General features: G+C 30.4%; 2 protein-coding genes across 3 annotated transcripts; one reads left to right on the forward strand and one right to left on the reverse strand.

The window, feature by feature from the left end:
* Positions 1-2,383: 2,383 nt before the first annotated feature.
* LOC109818961 (axial regulator YABBY 4) lies at positions 2,384-6,270 on the forward strand. Of its 2 annotated transcripts, none has more exons than XM_029268951.2 (7): positions 2,384-2,624; positions 2,741-2,875; positions 3,507-3,627; positions 3,735-3,783; positions 3,903-3,978; positions 4,128-4,211; positions 6,036-6,270. In XM_029268951.2, exons 1-7 carry the CDS (start codon positions 2,544-2,546, stop codon positions 6,111-6,113), a joined length of 624 nt encoding a protein of 207 aa, XP_029124784.1. In that variant the 5' UTR covers positions 2,384-2,543; the 3' UTR covers positions 6,114-6,270. The 2 variants fall into 2 exon arrangements, with proteins under 2 accessions (XP_029124784.1, XP_020240108.1); XM_020384519.3 differs by having other exon boundaries at positions 2,386-2,624; positions 4,104-4,211.
* A 5,465-nt stretch (positions 6,271-11,735) lies between these two features.
* On the reverse strand, positions 11,736-13,197 carry LOC109818969 (uncharacterized). Its single transcript, XM_020384527.3, has 4 exons — positions 12,968-13,197; positions 12,736-12,841; positions 12,578-12,655; positions 11,736-12,378 (listed from the first exon to the last, which is right to left on the reverse strand). The coding sequence occupies exons 1-4, from the start codon at positions 13,031-13,033 to the stop codon at positions 12,326-12,328; spliced, it is 303 nt and encodes a 100-aa protein (XP_020240116.1). The 5' UTR covers positions 13,034-13,197; the 3' UTR covers positions 11,736-12,325.
* Between the last annotated feature and the right edge of the window lie 4,345 nt (positions 13,198-17,542).

Genomic DNA, 17,542 nt, shown 5'->3' on the forward strand with positions numbered 1-17,542 from the left:
ATATTTCTTGAAATTACATGAAATAGAAAGAACATTTTTAAATTAATTTGAAGGACTAAAGATAAATTTATTCTAAATTTTAGGAAAACGTATATACAAGTCTTTATAATTTCACTTTTAAGATACTAAAGGTAAAAATATTTTGCAAAGGTATTTATTACATAGGCTATGTTTGTAGTTCCTTAAAGTTAAGGTTAATTTGTTTTTGGTTCTTCAAGTTGAAAGTTATTTTATTTTATTTTTTGTAATTTTTAAAACTTTTGTTTTAATCTATCTGGTCATAAACAACATATTTGACAATGGTAGACTGAGACAATTATTTGCATCACCTATGTTGAATATAATGTCTTTGTTAATATGGATACTAATATATAGATTTTGTACGACAACATTTGACAGATTTTCTAATAAAATTTGAATATAAAAACTAAAACATGATTTTTTTTAGAATAAAAGAACTACAAAGATTAATTTTAAATTTGAGGGATTAAAAATAAATTTATTTAAATTTAGGGGACTAAAACAGTTTTAGGCCTATTATATATAGAAAATATTTTTTTAAAATTTTTTTTGTATATATTTTTCAATTATTTGAAATCAGTCTGAGAGATAATCCGAGTAAATTCATTTTTTTTAATTTCAAATGAATTCTTTTCATTTCCACAAAAGAGGTGTGCCAAACACAGTGGTGAGCTCTAAATGAACATGAAAGTAGAAAAGGGGACTTGTCTTTTGGCTCTTACAGCAAGGTTGTTTTTAAATTTCTTTCTTTTTTTCTTCGGACCACGCGGCTTTTACAAGATTTTGAGATCGATCCGAGCAGATGTAATAAATGAACACGTAACACATAGAGACCATTTTTTTTCCCTTAAAATGATTTATGAGTCAAAAATCTCGAATGTTCATCAGAATTAGACAAGTCTCAAGACTCTGGAAATTTATAGAAACACTTACGGACTTACCAATTAACAACGTTAAATTGAACCTATGTCTTTTCGAATATGGGGCCGTTCCATACTTACTGAACTCGTTTTTGTTGACATAGGAACCATCCTTTAGCGTAAAGCCAAAATCGTATCAGTGGAAAAAGGTGACATGAAAATATTCAAGTAAGAAATTAAGAAGGATATATACGCTGTTTGAGAGAGAGACTTCGAAAATAAAGCAACAAGAGCAGTATATAGCGGCTCTTGATTCCCACCCACCACGCAGCTTTCATTCATTTTATTTGTAGGACATGATCATTATACATGATTTATGAAGATTCTTTCTACATAATTTGGTCCTTTCTCATGACAACTTGGTCCCATTCATGATCTTGATCATGGGAATACACTCACAGTAATATGATTACCCATGAATCATGATACTTGTCTTAAGTAAAGAAACAAGAGCAGTTTTCGTATTAAATTTTCTCCGCAATGCATACCAAGTTCGGAAACAAATGATATATGCACTTTCAAAGATATTTTGAATAAGCTTGCTCTTCATCAAATCATATCCCTGATATCTTGCTCGTCCAAAAAACATTGATATTTTTATGACAATAGTATTTGCACTACTTGTTCGTTTTGTTAAATGAATACTGATCAATGACCCATGATTTAAAGAAACATTAGAAATAGTTTGAATGAAAATAACAAAGTGGGAAGATTCCTTTATCATTTCTGTGCTCAATTACTCTTTCTGTCTTTCACGAAAGACAAATCCTAAGATGCTTTTTTACCTTCTACTGTTTTACATGTTCCGAAACTTCCCTTTCCTTCTCGGGGAAAACTTTTTGAACTTTCAATTTGATCTAGGACCAGGAGAGGGCTTAGAGGTAGGAGTATCAGTGAAAGAGAAAACAACAACACATGAAACAAACAAGTACTTTTGAGTCACTCAGCAAAGTACCATAAAACTTTGGGCCACTCTGCAAACTAAGGAGAATTTTACTCGTGGTAATAATTTCTACATTTTGCTCATATAAACCGACAAATGCAATTCATGAGAAAATCAACTGTAGTTATTACTTGTATATATATGTGCATAGTAACGATTTTTTTTTCTTTCTTGGAGATCCTACTTTGACCAATTGCAAATTTTGTAAATTGAATTAGACTAATTAATTTATATTTGTAAAATATAATTTTCACTCACCAAATATTATTTTAATATTAACAAAAATCAATCTTAGAAACTTCAAGTCAATTTGTATCTTATAGCAAGCCCTACTTAATTTGAAAAGGTAGGTAAAATGCAATACTTTTAAATGAAATAGGCTAGTAGGTAAAACTATATCATAAACCATCTTCTAAAGGGTGTAACTGTAATTTTTGCCCTCAGCCTCTAAATATCATGAGAGGGTTGAAAAACTAAAACTCTCCTCGTCCTTAGTATCGATGTTGGAGTGCATTCGGGCAATAAAAATCACCATTATTATCGGTGTTCACTGTCAGCTATAAATTCCTCCTAGTGTAAAATGAACAACATCTTCAATCTCTCTCTCTCTCTCTCTTTCTCATTCTCATTCTCATACACTACCACACATTGGGACAGCCATGTCAACACTGAACCCTCTTTTTGATCTTCCTGAACAGATATGTTACGTACAATGTGGATTCTGTACAACAATATTAATGGTAATATCGTTCTCTAGAGCTGCATGCCGTACTCAAGTTCATGTGTTGGTTTTTAATTAATTCTTTTTTTTCACACTGCAACTTTTTTGTTTCTAATTCAAATTTGTGAGATGCAGGTAAGCGTCCCATGCAGCAGTTTGTCGATGGTGGTGACTGTCAGATGTGGACACTGCACAAGCCTCCTTTCTGTTAATATGATGAAAGCTTCCTTTTTCCCTTTCCACCTTCTAGCTTCCGTTACTCATGTTGAGGTGATTTCTTACCTTTCCAATTCTATGTTAGTAATTCTTTATTATTAGTAGTAATTCTTGGTAAGTCCATTGACCAACATTTTTTTATATTTTAAGATTAGCTATACTTTTAGACTATAAATCATTTTAACTTTTATAAAAGTTGGAAAATGTTAATCATTGTTCTTAGAGCACTGATTAAGAAATTAAAAGTAAAAGTTTTTTTTTTTATTGAAAAATGTATGTGCACATTTCCCATATTATTTATTAATTACTTTATTGTTGCTTTTGGTAAAAAGTTTCTACATATTAATTTCTTAATAAAAACATTAGTTAAAAGACCCATAAAAGTTTTATTTACTTTTAGTTCATACATTTCATAAAATAAAATGATTTTAGTATCATTGGATATGTTTTTAATCCCATGTTAAGGACTAAAACTGATCATTTTTGTTGAATATAAAAACTAAGATTTGTAATATTGACCTATAGCTAGTTTTTAGTCCCATCTTTTAGAGAATAGCCATATTTTCAAGAAATAGAATCAAATCTCATCCTTATTTTTATATAGACGGGATTAAATTTGTACTCTTATTTAATGTTCGTTTTTTCTACTTTAAATGCATTGCGAATATATATCTCCATTTTCCAGCCAAAGAGAGGAAGTTCAGAAGATGGTGCAAACATGACTTTGAACAGCTATGATGCATCCATAATGACGCATCCTGACTGTGAGGAAGAGAACGTGACTCAAATGACCAACGTGAATAAACGTACGTACGTAAAAACTTGGATAATTTCTGAGCTTGAAGCAAGTTTTGTTAAACCATGATTGTTTCCCTTATAAATTTATCTATTTCAATGTGTGGGATCTTTACAGCCCCAGAGAAGAGGCAGCGAACACCATCTGCATATAACCGCTTCATCAAGTAATGTTCAACTACACAAAGTTGTGCAAGTGTATACTATATATACACCAAAGACCACAATGCAAATTTAAAATTTTGAATAACTAATTCTAATGTTAATATTAATTACTTCAATGCAGAGAAGAGATTAAAAGGCTAAAGGCTGAAAATCCTAACATGGCTCACAAGGAGGCTTTCAGTACTGCGGCAAAAAATGTAAGGTTTTTGAACTGCATGTAATAACTTAGTAGACATTTAAGAGAGTAACTTTTTGAAGCTACATAAAATAAATACTTAGTATGTTTATTAATTATATGGTGTATATATTTGGCAAATTTTAGTGGGCCAATTTCCCCCCTTCTCAGTGTAAAGGAGATGAAGACAGCTGTAACCTGACAGACCAACTTCTGGAACTGGACTCCAATGTAGAGCCCAGTGATGCTATTGAGGTAAAATCATATAATTCGTTCCAAAATTGAAAAGTGAATTCGGTTAATATATGCAACTTTAGTATTAATTGATAAACACATTAGTAAAATATATAGTGTTTATTGTTAGTGGGAGTATCTTCAATGTTTTGGCATTGCTACTGTAGTCACAGAAAACTAGTACATGTAACACGTACGCCTCCTTTCATTCCATGTATTCCTTCACGTCCTTTTCATTTTTTATAAAACTACTCATTGAGAAAAGTTTTATTGATTTTTTTTATATATAGGAATTGGTCTAAAATATTTTGTATCAATTTTTTTTAAGAATATTTTAGTTTTTTTCATAGACATGATAAAACTGATAATCAAGAATTAATTAAAATATTTGAACTAAAAATATTTTTCTTAATTTAATAAATAATTGGTAGTATAAATTTAGGACAAATTCTTAAATTATGATTAATTAAGTAATAATTGGGTTTTATAAGAAGGATGAAGAGAGTAACCATTGACTTACTATTCTCATAGTGCTCACCAATTAATGTAACATAGAGCAGTTTATTTTATTTATAAAACTAGTATCACTACTAGAAAAATGTTATTTTTCTGTGAATTTTTCTAAAAAAAATATTTGTAGATTTTTTTTGCAAATTTTCTTAAAATAATAATTTTACAATTTTTTTTTGCAAATTTATTTACAAAAAAAAATTTACAGAAATTTCTTAAAATTTTTTTAATGAAAAATAATCCAGAATTTTTTTGTGTGCCAATTTTGCTACAATTTTAATGATCATAGAAATTTTTTTCCATGGTAAAAATTTGCAAAAAATGTTGTAAGAATTATATCTTGTTTCTTACGGATTTTCTTGTAAAAATAAATTCGCAAGTAATGTTTATTAAATGGTAGAAAAATTTCGCAGGTAAATTTTCTTACAGATTTTCCCGCCAATTTTAATCTGTAAGAAAAATAAAAATATATATAAATTTATAAGTTTAAGAATTAAAAGATTTTTCTCAAGTCCCACATCGATTAGAAATAAAACAATTAAAGAGTATATAAGTTTGGACAATATCCACCTTACAAGTTAATTTTGTATGGTTGTGTGTTAGACCTATAATTTACATGCTTTGGATGAATTCATTGTAAACTTATCCCCAAATAGTAATTTTTTTTAATTTCTTTCGTAAAATATTTTTCTTTAGAATTTCTTGCAAAAAAAATCGCAGGAAATTTTGTATGAAACTTTCCTGCAAATTTTTTTCGCAAGAAAGTTTCTTACAAATTTTTCGCAAGAAAATTTCTTGCGATATTTAAATTTCGCAAAAACATATTATCCACAAAGGTATTACCTAGAGATAAAATTTCGCAGAAAAAATTTGTAAGAACAACATTTTTTGCAAATTTTTAATAAAAAATCACGTAAAAAATCGCGTGTAATAAGAAAAATTATAGTAATGTATGAATAATGATAAATAAGACAACATGTAGTACATCAACAAAAGTTGGTCGCAAGGAACAAACTCCTATTTTAAAAGAAAATTGAATTCATGCCAATGTGAGGATTTGATCAGTGCGTGTAAATATCCTTATAAGCTCTCATAGATCTTGATGAGCCTTAAACACAACACTCTTAAACTTTTTGTAAGAAAGAAAAAATGAACTACATGCAATTGATTTATATTAAAGACGAATTGTCGTTATATTTAAATAGCAATCTTCGAAATGTCATTGTAACGTAATGTAACGAGTTTCTAAGGAAATGTAGGCTAACCTGTTTCTAACACAGTACTTTGCCACTGTAATGAGTGAATATATTATATATATGTGACTGAAACTTTCAGGTGAATAAAGAAGGCCAAGGTTTCCATGGAAAAAAGGTTCCAAGGAGTTCTAGCTATCTGGTCAAGGACACCTTTTGAGTGAAAAAAGGCTCGGCGCACATAGCAACCATCTCTTCTCTGTCTTAACATTAAAGTTAGATGCTATGAGGAATGAAAACGAGTTGAGTAGGAATAGGATAGATGGCTAACAGTTTCAGTCTTCAATTATTCATTTTTAACTCATGATTCTACTACACCTGTGCTACTCTTCTGTTAAATTATGAAGTAAATTCTAGAAAAGAAAAGGAAAATTCTAGAAATCATAGGATATAGCAAGTGTCTAGAAATTTTTTTTTAAAAAAAAGTGTAGACTAACCAGGGACTTGAAAAATCTAGAAATAGTAGAAATTTTCACCATCATCTGAAGGTGGTGCACCATGATTATAAATAGGCAAACTAAGACATTATCGTAACTACTATTATCTAAAATCAAGTAAGTTCTTATTATTCACTACCAATTACTATTCAACTATCATACACTATTTCTCAAGACTACTCATGTTGTTATCATCCTTCCAACAAATAAAACTTATTTCTTTTGGTACTTCTAAATACTATCTATGACACCACAACTACTTTTGGTTATCTACTAGGCGTAGATAAATTTCTCAACTACTTCTAAAAACCCAACTATATTCTATAATGTTTTAAAAATATTTTCACAACCTATGGCCAATACTAATCAACCATCATCTATTCCAATTCCTATTTCTATTGGAGAAAATTATGATTTTTGGAGTGTCAAAATGAAGGCAACTTTTTGCTCTCAAGATTTATGAGACGATATAGAAGATGATCACTTACTATTCCAAAAGACACCTCAACTCTTACTATATCTCAAAGGAAGGAGTTGAAGAAAAACAAACAGAAGGATTCAAGGGTGTTATTTGTTTTTCAACAAGTAGTTAAAGACACAATTTTTCCAAGAATAATGAGTGCCACAAGTGTAAAGGAAGCTTGGAACACACACAGGAGGAGTTTCAAGGAAGTAATGAGGTACACAATGTTAAATTTCATTCTCTAAGACGTGAGTTTGGATTAATAAAAAAAATGAAAGAATCTAATATCATAAAAGATTACTATTATAGAATAAAATAAATAGTTAGTTAGATGAAAGCCTATGGGAAATATATTCTTGACAAAAAATTTGTTGAGAAAATTCTAATTTCTATTCCCGTAAATATGATGCAATTACAACTACAATTGAATAAACAAAGATTTGTCTATATTATCGATAACACAACTAATGGGCTCTCTTGAAGCCTATGAATAACGATTGAAAAGACATGAAGAAAACTGTTGAAAATGCTTTTCAATTAAAACTAAAATTACAGTCTCAAAATAAAGTATATGAAGGAAATAAAAACCTTGGAGAAATTTCTCAAAATATAGAAAATTCTAGAAGTTTCTCTAAGATTAATCAAGGAAAATATCCTCCATATGACATTTGTAAAATGACAAGTCACTTGGAAAAGGTTGTTGACATCATGGAAAACCTTATTATCAACACTATAAGAAATTTGGACATGTGGAAAAAAATTTCCGCAACAAAAACCAACAACAAGAAAATTTTGCCGAAGAGCAAAACAATAAGTAACATCTTTTCTATGTTACTCGATATTCCAACAATGAATCAAAAGGAAGATGGTACTTGGATAATGGGTGAAGTAATCACATGGCTAATGATCCGAGCATCTTCAAAGAAATTGATAATTCTGTCAAAGTTCAAATACGATTGGGGAATGACACCATGGTAGAGTCAAAAGGCAAAGACACTGTCATGGTGGAGACTTAGGTAGGTACTAGACTCAAATGATGTCCTACTTGTTCCCAATCTTAAAGAAAACCTATTGAGCATTGGCTAAATGATGGAGAAAAGCTATGCTCTTCACTTTGAAAGCGATGTATGTGTTATCTACGATAACAAAAGGTGAGAGATAGCTCAAGTTAAAATGAAGAAAGGAAATACAAGTTTTCCAATAAATTTTAAATATGCTATTGACATTGCCATGAAAGTTCAAGTTAGTGATTCATAGTTATGACATCGAAGGTTTGACCACTTCAACACTCAAGCCTTAAAGTTGTTATATCAAAAGAATATGATGAGATATGTTCCAACTTTAAAAGAAAATAATGAAACATGTTAAGGATGCCTTTTGGAAAAGCAACATAGACTAACATTTTCTACTGAAAAAGCCTAAAAAGAAAAAGACTTGTTAGAGTTGATCCACATTGACATATAGACCAATGAGGACGCCATCACTTTTATAATAACAAAGACACTTCATCCTTTTCATCAATGATTTTTATAGAATGATGTGGATATACTTCCTTAAAGAAAAATTGTGAGATTTTTGGATTCTTCAAGAAATTTAAATCTCTTGTGGTGAAGTAAAGCGAAAAACATATAAAAGTACTAAGAAGTGATCGAGGCAAGGAGTACAACTCGCACGAGTTTGACAAATTCTATGAAGATGAAGGCATTGATCAACAACCTATAATTACATACTCACCACAACAAAATGGTGTCTCAAAGAGAAAGAACTGCACTATCATGGAGACAGCAAGATCAACATTAAAGGAGAAAGGCCTTCCTAACAATTTTTGGGTTGAAGTAGTCTACACTGCTATTTACATACTAAATAGATGTTACACTACTAAGGTAGTCCAAGACAAGACTACTATTGAAGCATGGAGTTGAAGAAATCCATCAATTAAACATCTATGAGTATTTGGATTTATCTACTACTTATATGTTCTTGATCAAAAGAGGCACAAGTTTGAAGACAAGACTATATGAGGAATATTCTTGGGATATAATACACAATCAAAAGGTTATCAAGTCTACAACCTACAAACAAAGAAGCTCGTTATCAGTCAAGATGTTGAGGTTGATGAAAATGCTTCTTGGAATTGGGAAGAAGAAAAAGTTGTTAAAAGTAACATTTTACTTCTAGTGCAACAATCTTAAGAAGTAGCTCAAAAAAAGGCTGAATGTTTTCTCCACCTCCACAACAACAACAAGATTCTTCACCAGAGTCTACTCTAAAAACGAGTAAGATTCTTGGTAAACATATACAAAACTTACAATATGGCCATGATTGAGCCTGACTGCTATGAAAAAGCATCGAAGCAAAAAGTATGGATTAAGGCTATGGAAGAAGAGATTAAAATGATTGAAAAGAATAACACTTGGGAGCTCATAGACTGCCCACATGGAAAAGACATCATAGGATTAAAATGGGTATATAAAACAAAGCCCAATTTTGATGGAGCTATACAAAAATACAAGGCGAGATTGGTTGCTAAAGGCTACTCACAACAACCTAGAATTGACTACAATGAGACATTTGCTTCGGTTGCTTGCCTAGATACAATTAAAGTTTTAATAGCTCTCGTTGCATAAAAAGGTTGGAACATCTACCAATTGGACGCCAAATTTGCCTTTTTAAATAAAGTTCTTGAAGAAGAGATTTATGTTGCAACCATAAGGCTGCATCAGCAAAAGCAATGAAGGCAAAGTTTTAAGACTGAGAAAAACATTATATGGCCTGAAAGCAAGCTCCTCGAGCATGATATAGCAGAATTGATCAATACTTTGCTAATCAAGGATTTAAGAGGAGCAAGAGTGAGTCAACACTATATATTAAGACACGTGGTTAATATGATCTCATTGTCTCCCTATACGTCGATGGAGATAATGAAAGAATTTAACAAAGACATGATGAAGACATTCAAGATGACTGACCTTGGCTTGATGAACTGCTTCCTCGGTATAAAGGTGAGACAATAAAAAGAAAGAATATTTATCTCTCAAAAGAAATATACAGAAGCTTTATTGAAAAAATTCAAGATGTTTGATTGTAAACCTGTCGTTACTCCATTGGTGGTAAATGATAATTTACAAAAAGATATGGAGCACTAGAGTAGATGCATCATAATATGGGAGTTTGATCGCAAGTCTTCTATATCTCACAACCACATGACTAAACCAGACATTATGCATCTGACAAGTCTTTTTATCAAGATTCATGCAAAAGTCAAGTCAGATTCATTATGGAGCCGGAAAAAGGAATTTTAAAATATATACAAGGCACAAGAGAGTTGGTATATGGTACAAAACTATGACCAATTCAAGGATGATTGACTACATTGACAGTAATTGGGCAGGACCAATAGATGACATGAAAAGTACACCCATATATGCCTTCTCACTAGGTTCAAGATTTTTCTCTTGGGCATCAAAAAAGTAAGCAACAGTAACACAATCTACAACAGAAGTAGAGTACCAACTACTGAAACTACAAGTCAAGTAATATGGCTACAAAGAATACTTGAAAAAATGGGTGAATAACAAGATGACCCAACTATTATCTATCGTGACAACAAATCGACAATAAGGATGATAAAGAATCCGGTCCATCATTAGAGAAAAAAATACATAGCTATTAAATATCACTTCTTCATCAAAGAAGCAAAGACAACTAAATAAATTCAACTCGAGTATTGCACAACAAAAGATCAAATAGCACACACACTATAAGAAAATTTTCATATAGTGACACACACCTTATAGTGATACAATACATGTCACTAAAAACTACTTTTACCCATATAAATATAATATATATTGGTATATTATTAAAAAGTGTGGGTATAGACTATAGTGATACACAAAATATGTTGTTAAATCTCATTCAAAATCAATACTAAAATTGTATGTAACTATATGTCAAATAGATATATACTTACATATATTATACCTATAATGACACTTTTTATATGTCACTATATGTAACGTTTCTTGTAATGACATATTTACAAAGACACTATCGCTAGAGTGAAGTTTGAACAACTATGAACTATGCTTGAAGTTACCAAAATTTGCATCAATGAGAAATGTTAAATTCTAATGCAAATTCTAGAAAAGAAAAATAAAATTCTAGAAACCATAATATATAGCTATAAGTCTCTAAAAAAAACTAAAAAAAAAAATATAGACTAATTAGGAACTTGAAAAATCTAGAAATAGTAGAAATTTTTAGCATCATCCAAAAGTGGTGCACTATACCTATAAATAGACAAATTTAGACTTCATTGTAACTATTACTTTTTAAAATCAAATAAGCTTTCATTATTCACTATCAATTACTGTTTAACTATCTTACATTATTTCTCAAATCCTATCATCTTCCTTTTCCATTGTGATTACTGTTGTTTTTATCATTCCAAGGAAGTTGCTCAACATACTTTTTGACCTAGAATCAACTCCTTTCTACATTTTTTGATTTTGAACATACTTAAAAATATTCCATAACCCAATTTTCATGGGAGTAAATAGTTCCACAACGAGTGGAAAACTGTGAAACATTCATTATTTTTTTTATAACAAAATCATTCGTTATCTTTGATTGAGACTTTAGGCTTTAGAAAATGTCTAATATAGTAGTAATTGATAGTTTGACTTTTGAGTACCGACACCTTTGTGATCGAGTATACCAGCTTCATTTTTCTTCAGGATCACACAAATGTTTATTGGTTAATTAAAATTCTCTAACTCTAGTCAGCCAGGGCAAGTTGTCAAGGGGTAAGTTGTAAGTTACGGTGTCAAGAAGTAGCAGAACAGAAAGAAGAATATTAAATTTCACTGAAGAGAGAAAGTCAAAGGCTAAAGCAAGCTTCAATCATTAAGTTTGGAACATTTGATGAATTAACTTCACTGCTGTCAAATTTATACAAGCGTTGGAATGATACCAATGACAGCTTCTTTTACAATAATAAAATCCACAAACAAAAAGGGAAATCTCAACTGATAAATCTAGGAAAGTTACACAAAGGTAAATGTAACAGACTTGAATAGCATCTGTTGTTGCATCCTTCACACTAAGCCAAAGTTACGGCTAATGACTATATGGTACAATTTTATATCTTTAATGCCTTTGAGAACAGCATCTAGCATTAAAGAAATACAACCATTGGCCACTATATGCGCATGCACGAATAACGAGGGTCTTCACCCAAAATCCTTAGGGAGATTATAGAAGCAAGTTTAAAAATATTTTTAAGAATTTTTTATTAAAAAATATTTTTTATTTCTAATAGAAAAATTCTTAAAAATGATTTTAACTTTTCCAAATAGACTTAATGATCCAACAACTTTCTTGCTAGGATTAGTAATCATTAATATTTCCCTCATCAATCTTCCAGCTCACTTTTTCCTTGTAGGGATTATCCAGCCACTATTCCCTTGATCATTTCCAGTGTTTCCTTCTAGCTAATTTTGGTCCCCTTTGAAACCATCTACCTGAAAAGGAAAAAACATAAAATCTGACATCATTATTCTGCTGCTAATTTATACCTGGTATTGCATGCACAACATAAAGGTCACAAAGTTCTGTTTGGGATGCATAGGAATTTTTATAATTAGTTTATAGTATATATGTTTTAACATCTTAGTTTAAAAGCAACTGATCCTGGAAGATACATGAAAGTTTGGGTCTTACTCATGAATGGCCTGGGAGTTACAACTTGCAAATATGCTCTAAAGAACTCCTTGTTCTCCTTTTGCAACTCTCTCCACACTGCACACGTAACAGAAGTTAAATATAACTAATTCACACCAAGTGTAACATAGGCTTTCAAGTGGTGAAAATATTAGAACCTGTAACAGTAACAAGAGGCTTAATCCCTGCATGTTCCGCCAGTGCCCTTATGCACTGGTCTTGGCTCATGCGGAAAAGCATGCATCTCTCAATGAGATTTTGAACCTGCATTATTTTCCACAAAAAAGGTTAATCATGTGGAGCTAATGATATAAATAATCAAGGCAATATATATACTCTCTAAAGTAAAGTGTCCAACATGAAACAATGGGAAACTAGGTAGATTATTACCATCCTAATATAGCTATATGGGTGGCAATACAAACAAGGAAGCGGGTAGTGATGAGTGTGATGCATTGTGTTGGTGTAGCTAGCTAGTTGTGGAAAAAACAAAGAAAATAAGGAAAGGGAATAGAAGAAAGAAAACAAACGGCAAAAGTACACGAGAGGGGGAAGATATTTTGATGGGGGTTTTACATATTATATATACAAATGAGTGTGACATGGTGTTATCCACACATATCTAGAGCGAAGGGCCAAAATAGCACAAGAAATCCAAACGATAGATTAACCTCATCTTTAAAGGGATAGAGGAGTGGTGTTTCCCCATCTCCCACGTACTCAACTCATTTATTTTCTTTATTTTTTTTTAAAGGATGAATTTGTGTGCTATTTACGACAAAAATGTGGACATGCCAATAGCCACTAAAAGCGCAAATCAATACCTCATTTAGTGTAACATGATGACAAAGGTCCTACGTTCATGAAATACCCTGAATATGGAGTGGTCCCTCTGGTGCATAGATGCCACTTGCTTCCATAGAGATTCAAATACACTTAAAGGGGAAAAAGACAAGAGAAAGAAGGCATAGAATATCACTTGCTTCCGTATTAGTGAATCAACGTCGGAGGGAAAAAAACAAAAGAGAAAAGTGTGAAGAATGTCATTACCTGCTCGCACCTGCTACTACAATTTCGGCAAAATCATATATTGGAAAAAAATATGAAACTGGTAAAAGATGTTACCGTGTGTTTATAGGGATTTCCTTTTGACAAATGAGTTTTTAGAAATATTTTAATTTTATATTTATTTTTATTTTTATTTATTATAATTATTCATAAATTAAATTTTAATATTTTAAAACAAATAATTAATAGATAAAAATAATTTTGTTATTAAAGACCCACGGAAAGAAGGGTAATCCATAGTTTTGAAAATTGGCTTAAATTGGCCACTCGATCTTGATTAGACCCAGACCCAGTTAATTATATATCGTATTCGATCCTTATATCATGTTGGGTATGCAATTAAACTGGTATAAATTAATAAAATTCGACCATTTCTTGGTTCAACCAATGACCCTTGGGTTATCATGAGTAACGGTTCACACATTTTTTATTTTTAAAAATTGTTGCATGTTGGCACATGACATGCTTCACTTTTTCGTGGTTTTAAGTTTCATACACTGCCCCATACATGCTGCACTAAGTAATTATTGTTTCTCACGCTGGTGGCAATGACTTCTCACCTGTTTTGTCACAATCAGAATGGAGCAACTAGTTCGATCCATTAAATCAAGCATTGATTACTCTATCAACATGAATGAATCATAAACATGATGTATAAAAGAATAGGTCAAAATTCAAATGAATTCACTCAAAAATAATCAAAAATAGCCAAGAATTGATTTAGAAAATCGGAATCGAACCGATATTTTAAAAAAAAAGTATGATATTATATTTATGTATTATATAATTATTATTATTGTATGGCGATAATCGATCCGATTTTAAAAATATTATTTGACGCATTCCTACTTATAAAACCAAATAATTAGAGACTTCACATCATGCAATATGCAATTCAGTTGTGATCGCTTAAAATGAAGAAAAATAAAATGATTTTACAAAAAAACAGGATTTGTTAGCAATTATTTTGGGTTTTTAAATGTCAAACGACCACCGAACTGAATAACTCATATGATATATATATATATATATAGTATACTTGATTTTTAATTTTTTTATTTAATTTTATATAAATTCATGTTTAAGTAATATTATAATTTATTTTAATTTTAAATTATACATAAATTCATATAGTTCACTACTTTCTCATATAAAACAAAATTAAAGACAATTTTAAATCTAAAACTTTAATTCAAGTAAATGTGATTATTTAATATCACAATGATCACTAAATCAACATGTTGTGTTTTATTGTACAATGACTTAAATAATTTACATAGTATGTTTTTAATTTAAAATTATACATTTATTATATATTGATTTATGCAGTTCAACAAATATATAATGTGGTTTTTCTATCAATATTAATTGACTACAATTATTTTAAAGAACTGCTTTAAGATATAGTTTGAATTTTATTGAAATTTATATATATAAAATGTATATGACATCAATATTTATAAAAAAAATCAGATCATACTACTTAATTAATAACTCACTGATTCGACATTTTTCACTAACCTATTACGAATTTAATGATCAGTTCGATTTTTAAAACATTGATAAATTATATAAAAGGAAAACAAAAAAATAATAATAAAAAAGTGTTGAAATTTGTATTTTATCCATCTATCATCTTAAGAGTATCTAAAGTTTTCTCATTACTTTTAGGGTCTCATTTGGGTAATGTTGATTTTTAAGTTTTTTTTATTCAAATGTAATTTTAAAAGTAAAAAAGCATTTGACTAAAATGAAGTGTAAATGACTTTGTAGTAACTTAATTTCGTCCGGAAAATGTCAATTTTTGTTTAAAAAAAATAGCAAAAAAGGTATATTCAAAAAAGAATAAAAAAGACAAAAATATAGAAGCCAAATGTAATACCTCATTTTTTATATTTTTATGAAGGGTAATTTAGTAATTTTCATATGATTAAGTAGCCCGGAACGGGCCGTTCCAAAACTGGAACGAGTCGTTCCAACCTTCCAAAAAACCTATAATTTCTAGTCCGGAACGGGCCGTTCCCAAACTGGAACGGGCCGTTCCAACCTTCCAAAAAACTCTAAAATTTCTAGCTCGGAACGGGCAGTTCCCAATTTGGAATGGGCCGTTCCAACCTTCCAAAAAGACTTATAAATTCTAGCCCAGAACGGGCTGTTCCAAAAAACTGGAACGGGTCGTTCCAACCTTCAAAAAAGACCTATAATTTTTAGCCCAGAACGGACCGTTCCCAAACGACCAAAATACCTATAAATTCTATCTCAGAACGGGCCGTTCCGAAACTGGAACAGGCCGTTCTGAAAATGGCTGTTGTGAGTAAAATTGCATCCTCGGAACAGGCCGTTCCGGATTCAGAACGGGTCGTTCCAGTCCCTCCTGAAAGTCTATAAATAGCGGCCCTTCCCCTTCCCAAAAAAGACCTACACACACCCACACACATATCTCCACCTTGGACCAGAGGGAGCTGAGAAGGAGAAACCAACAAGTTACTACTTCTTGAGCGAAGAATAGTGAGTATATCGAACTCACTTTCTTTTTATTTATTTATTTTTATTTTATTTGTTTTTATTTTATTTTTTTATTAGTAATATCTGTTATTTTAAAAAGTTTATTTATCATCTTAAAGTCTTATTTAAATTCAAAATGTGATTAAATATCAAATATAATGTTACAATATTTAATGTAAATATTTGAAATTATTGTATCAAAAATTTTATTGGAGGAATGGTTAATTAGATGTGACATCTTTTTAACCTTTGAATTTAAAGTACAAGTTGTGACAGCTTATCTTTAAATTTTTTCTCCAAAAACAAAAATGTCCAACCAAGAAATTTTTTTTAACATCATAACATCTCTAGTAATAATTATAATTAAAATTTAATTGAATTGACTTTGGTGTACACCTTAGTCAATTTTATATTTTTAGGATGAATGAACTGTGATAGTTCAAGAATCCTATATTTAACAAAAATAAAATTTAATTAAAAAAATATCAACACACAAATATTTTCTATCAAAGAACTACGTGACTCTGATTCTTCATTACACATGAAGATACGTAGGAGCAAGAACTAAATATTGTCGAGCCAAAAAATAAAAAATATATTATTTTCCTTTTTATATAACAATAATAATTTTAACCCTTTTCAATGCATAATTTAAATTAGTTAAATAAAATATATTTGATCATTTTAGTGAGATAAATATTTTATAAATTATAAATAATTAGTTTAATTAATTAAAGGTAATCGTCTTAGGACGAACGTTGTGAGGTGCTAATACCTTCCTCACACGTAATTGACTCCCGAACTCAAAATTTGGTTTTCGTAGACTATTTTCTATTTTATGGTTTTTCCAATGTTTTTCCGTAAAAAAATAACATTGGTGGTGACTCCTCTTTTTCAATTTATTTTTTGCCGTCCCGTCGCGACCGAGGTTGCTACAGATGGAGACTTCACTGGGGATATTTTTGAGAGTCAAGCCTATAATAATTAGTTAAACTAATTAATAATGTTTATCTCACTTTTATTTTATTTTATTACTTTTTTTTGTTTATGTCTCTTATTTGTTGTTTGTATTATTTGCATGAATTATATAAATATATGTTGTGTAATTTGAACTTTAGGGTAGAAGAATTTCATTTTCTATATCATATGTGTTGTGTTTTGTAGATTGCATAGTGTAGGATTGCTCCCTTCACACACTTCACTTGCACAATTTCACACACGTTTATGAGTGGGGTCCTATGCCCGGACTTGAGTGCAACTTAGGATAGTAAGATGTTGAGTAATGGTAACCTTCTTGATGTACATCTTGTTTTGTTATTATGAAGGCCTCACCTAGAGTTTGATCCTTTCAAGGGTATTATCACCTCTAATAGTTTACCTATTATTGTGACT

Source organism: Cajanus cajan, chromosome 5, assembly GCF_000230855.2.
Source record: "Cajanus cajan strain Asha chromosome 5, NIPB_CcT2T_4, whole genome shotgun sequence".
Taxonomy (NCBI): domain Eukaryota; kingdom Viridiplantae; phylum Streptophyta; class Magnoliopsida; order Fabales; family Fabaceae; genus Cajanus; species Cajanus cajan.

Excerpts from the sequence above, each read along its gene's own strand:
- LOC109818961 (XM_020384519.3), top strand. The coding sequence starts at position 2,544 with ATGTCAACACTGAACCCTCTTTTTGATCTTCCTGAACAGATATGTTAC. Across the intron at positions 3,784-3,902 it reads GCATATAACCGCTTCATCAA|AGAAGAGATTAAAAGGCTAA; the intron begins GTAATGTTCAAC and ends ACTTCAATGCAG. Across the intron at positions 4,212-6,035 it reads AGCCCAGTGATGCTATTGAG|GTGAATAAAGAAGGCCAAGG; the intron begins GTAAAATCATAT and ends TGAAACTTTCAG.
- LOC109818969 (XM_020384527.3), bottom strand. The coding sequence starts at position 13,033 with ATGCATCACACTCATCACTACCCGCTTCCTTGTTTGTATTGCCACCCA. Across the intron at positions 12,842-12,967 it reads CATATAGCTATATTAGGATG|GTTCAAAATCTCATTGAGAG; the intron begins GTAATAATCTAC and ends AAAATAATGCAG. Across the intron at positions 12,379-12,577 it reads AACTCCCAGGCCATTCATGA|GTAGATGGTTTCAAAGGGGA; the intron begins GTAAGACCCAAA and ends TTTCCTTTTCAG.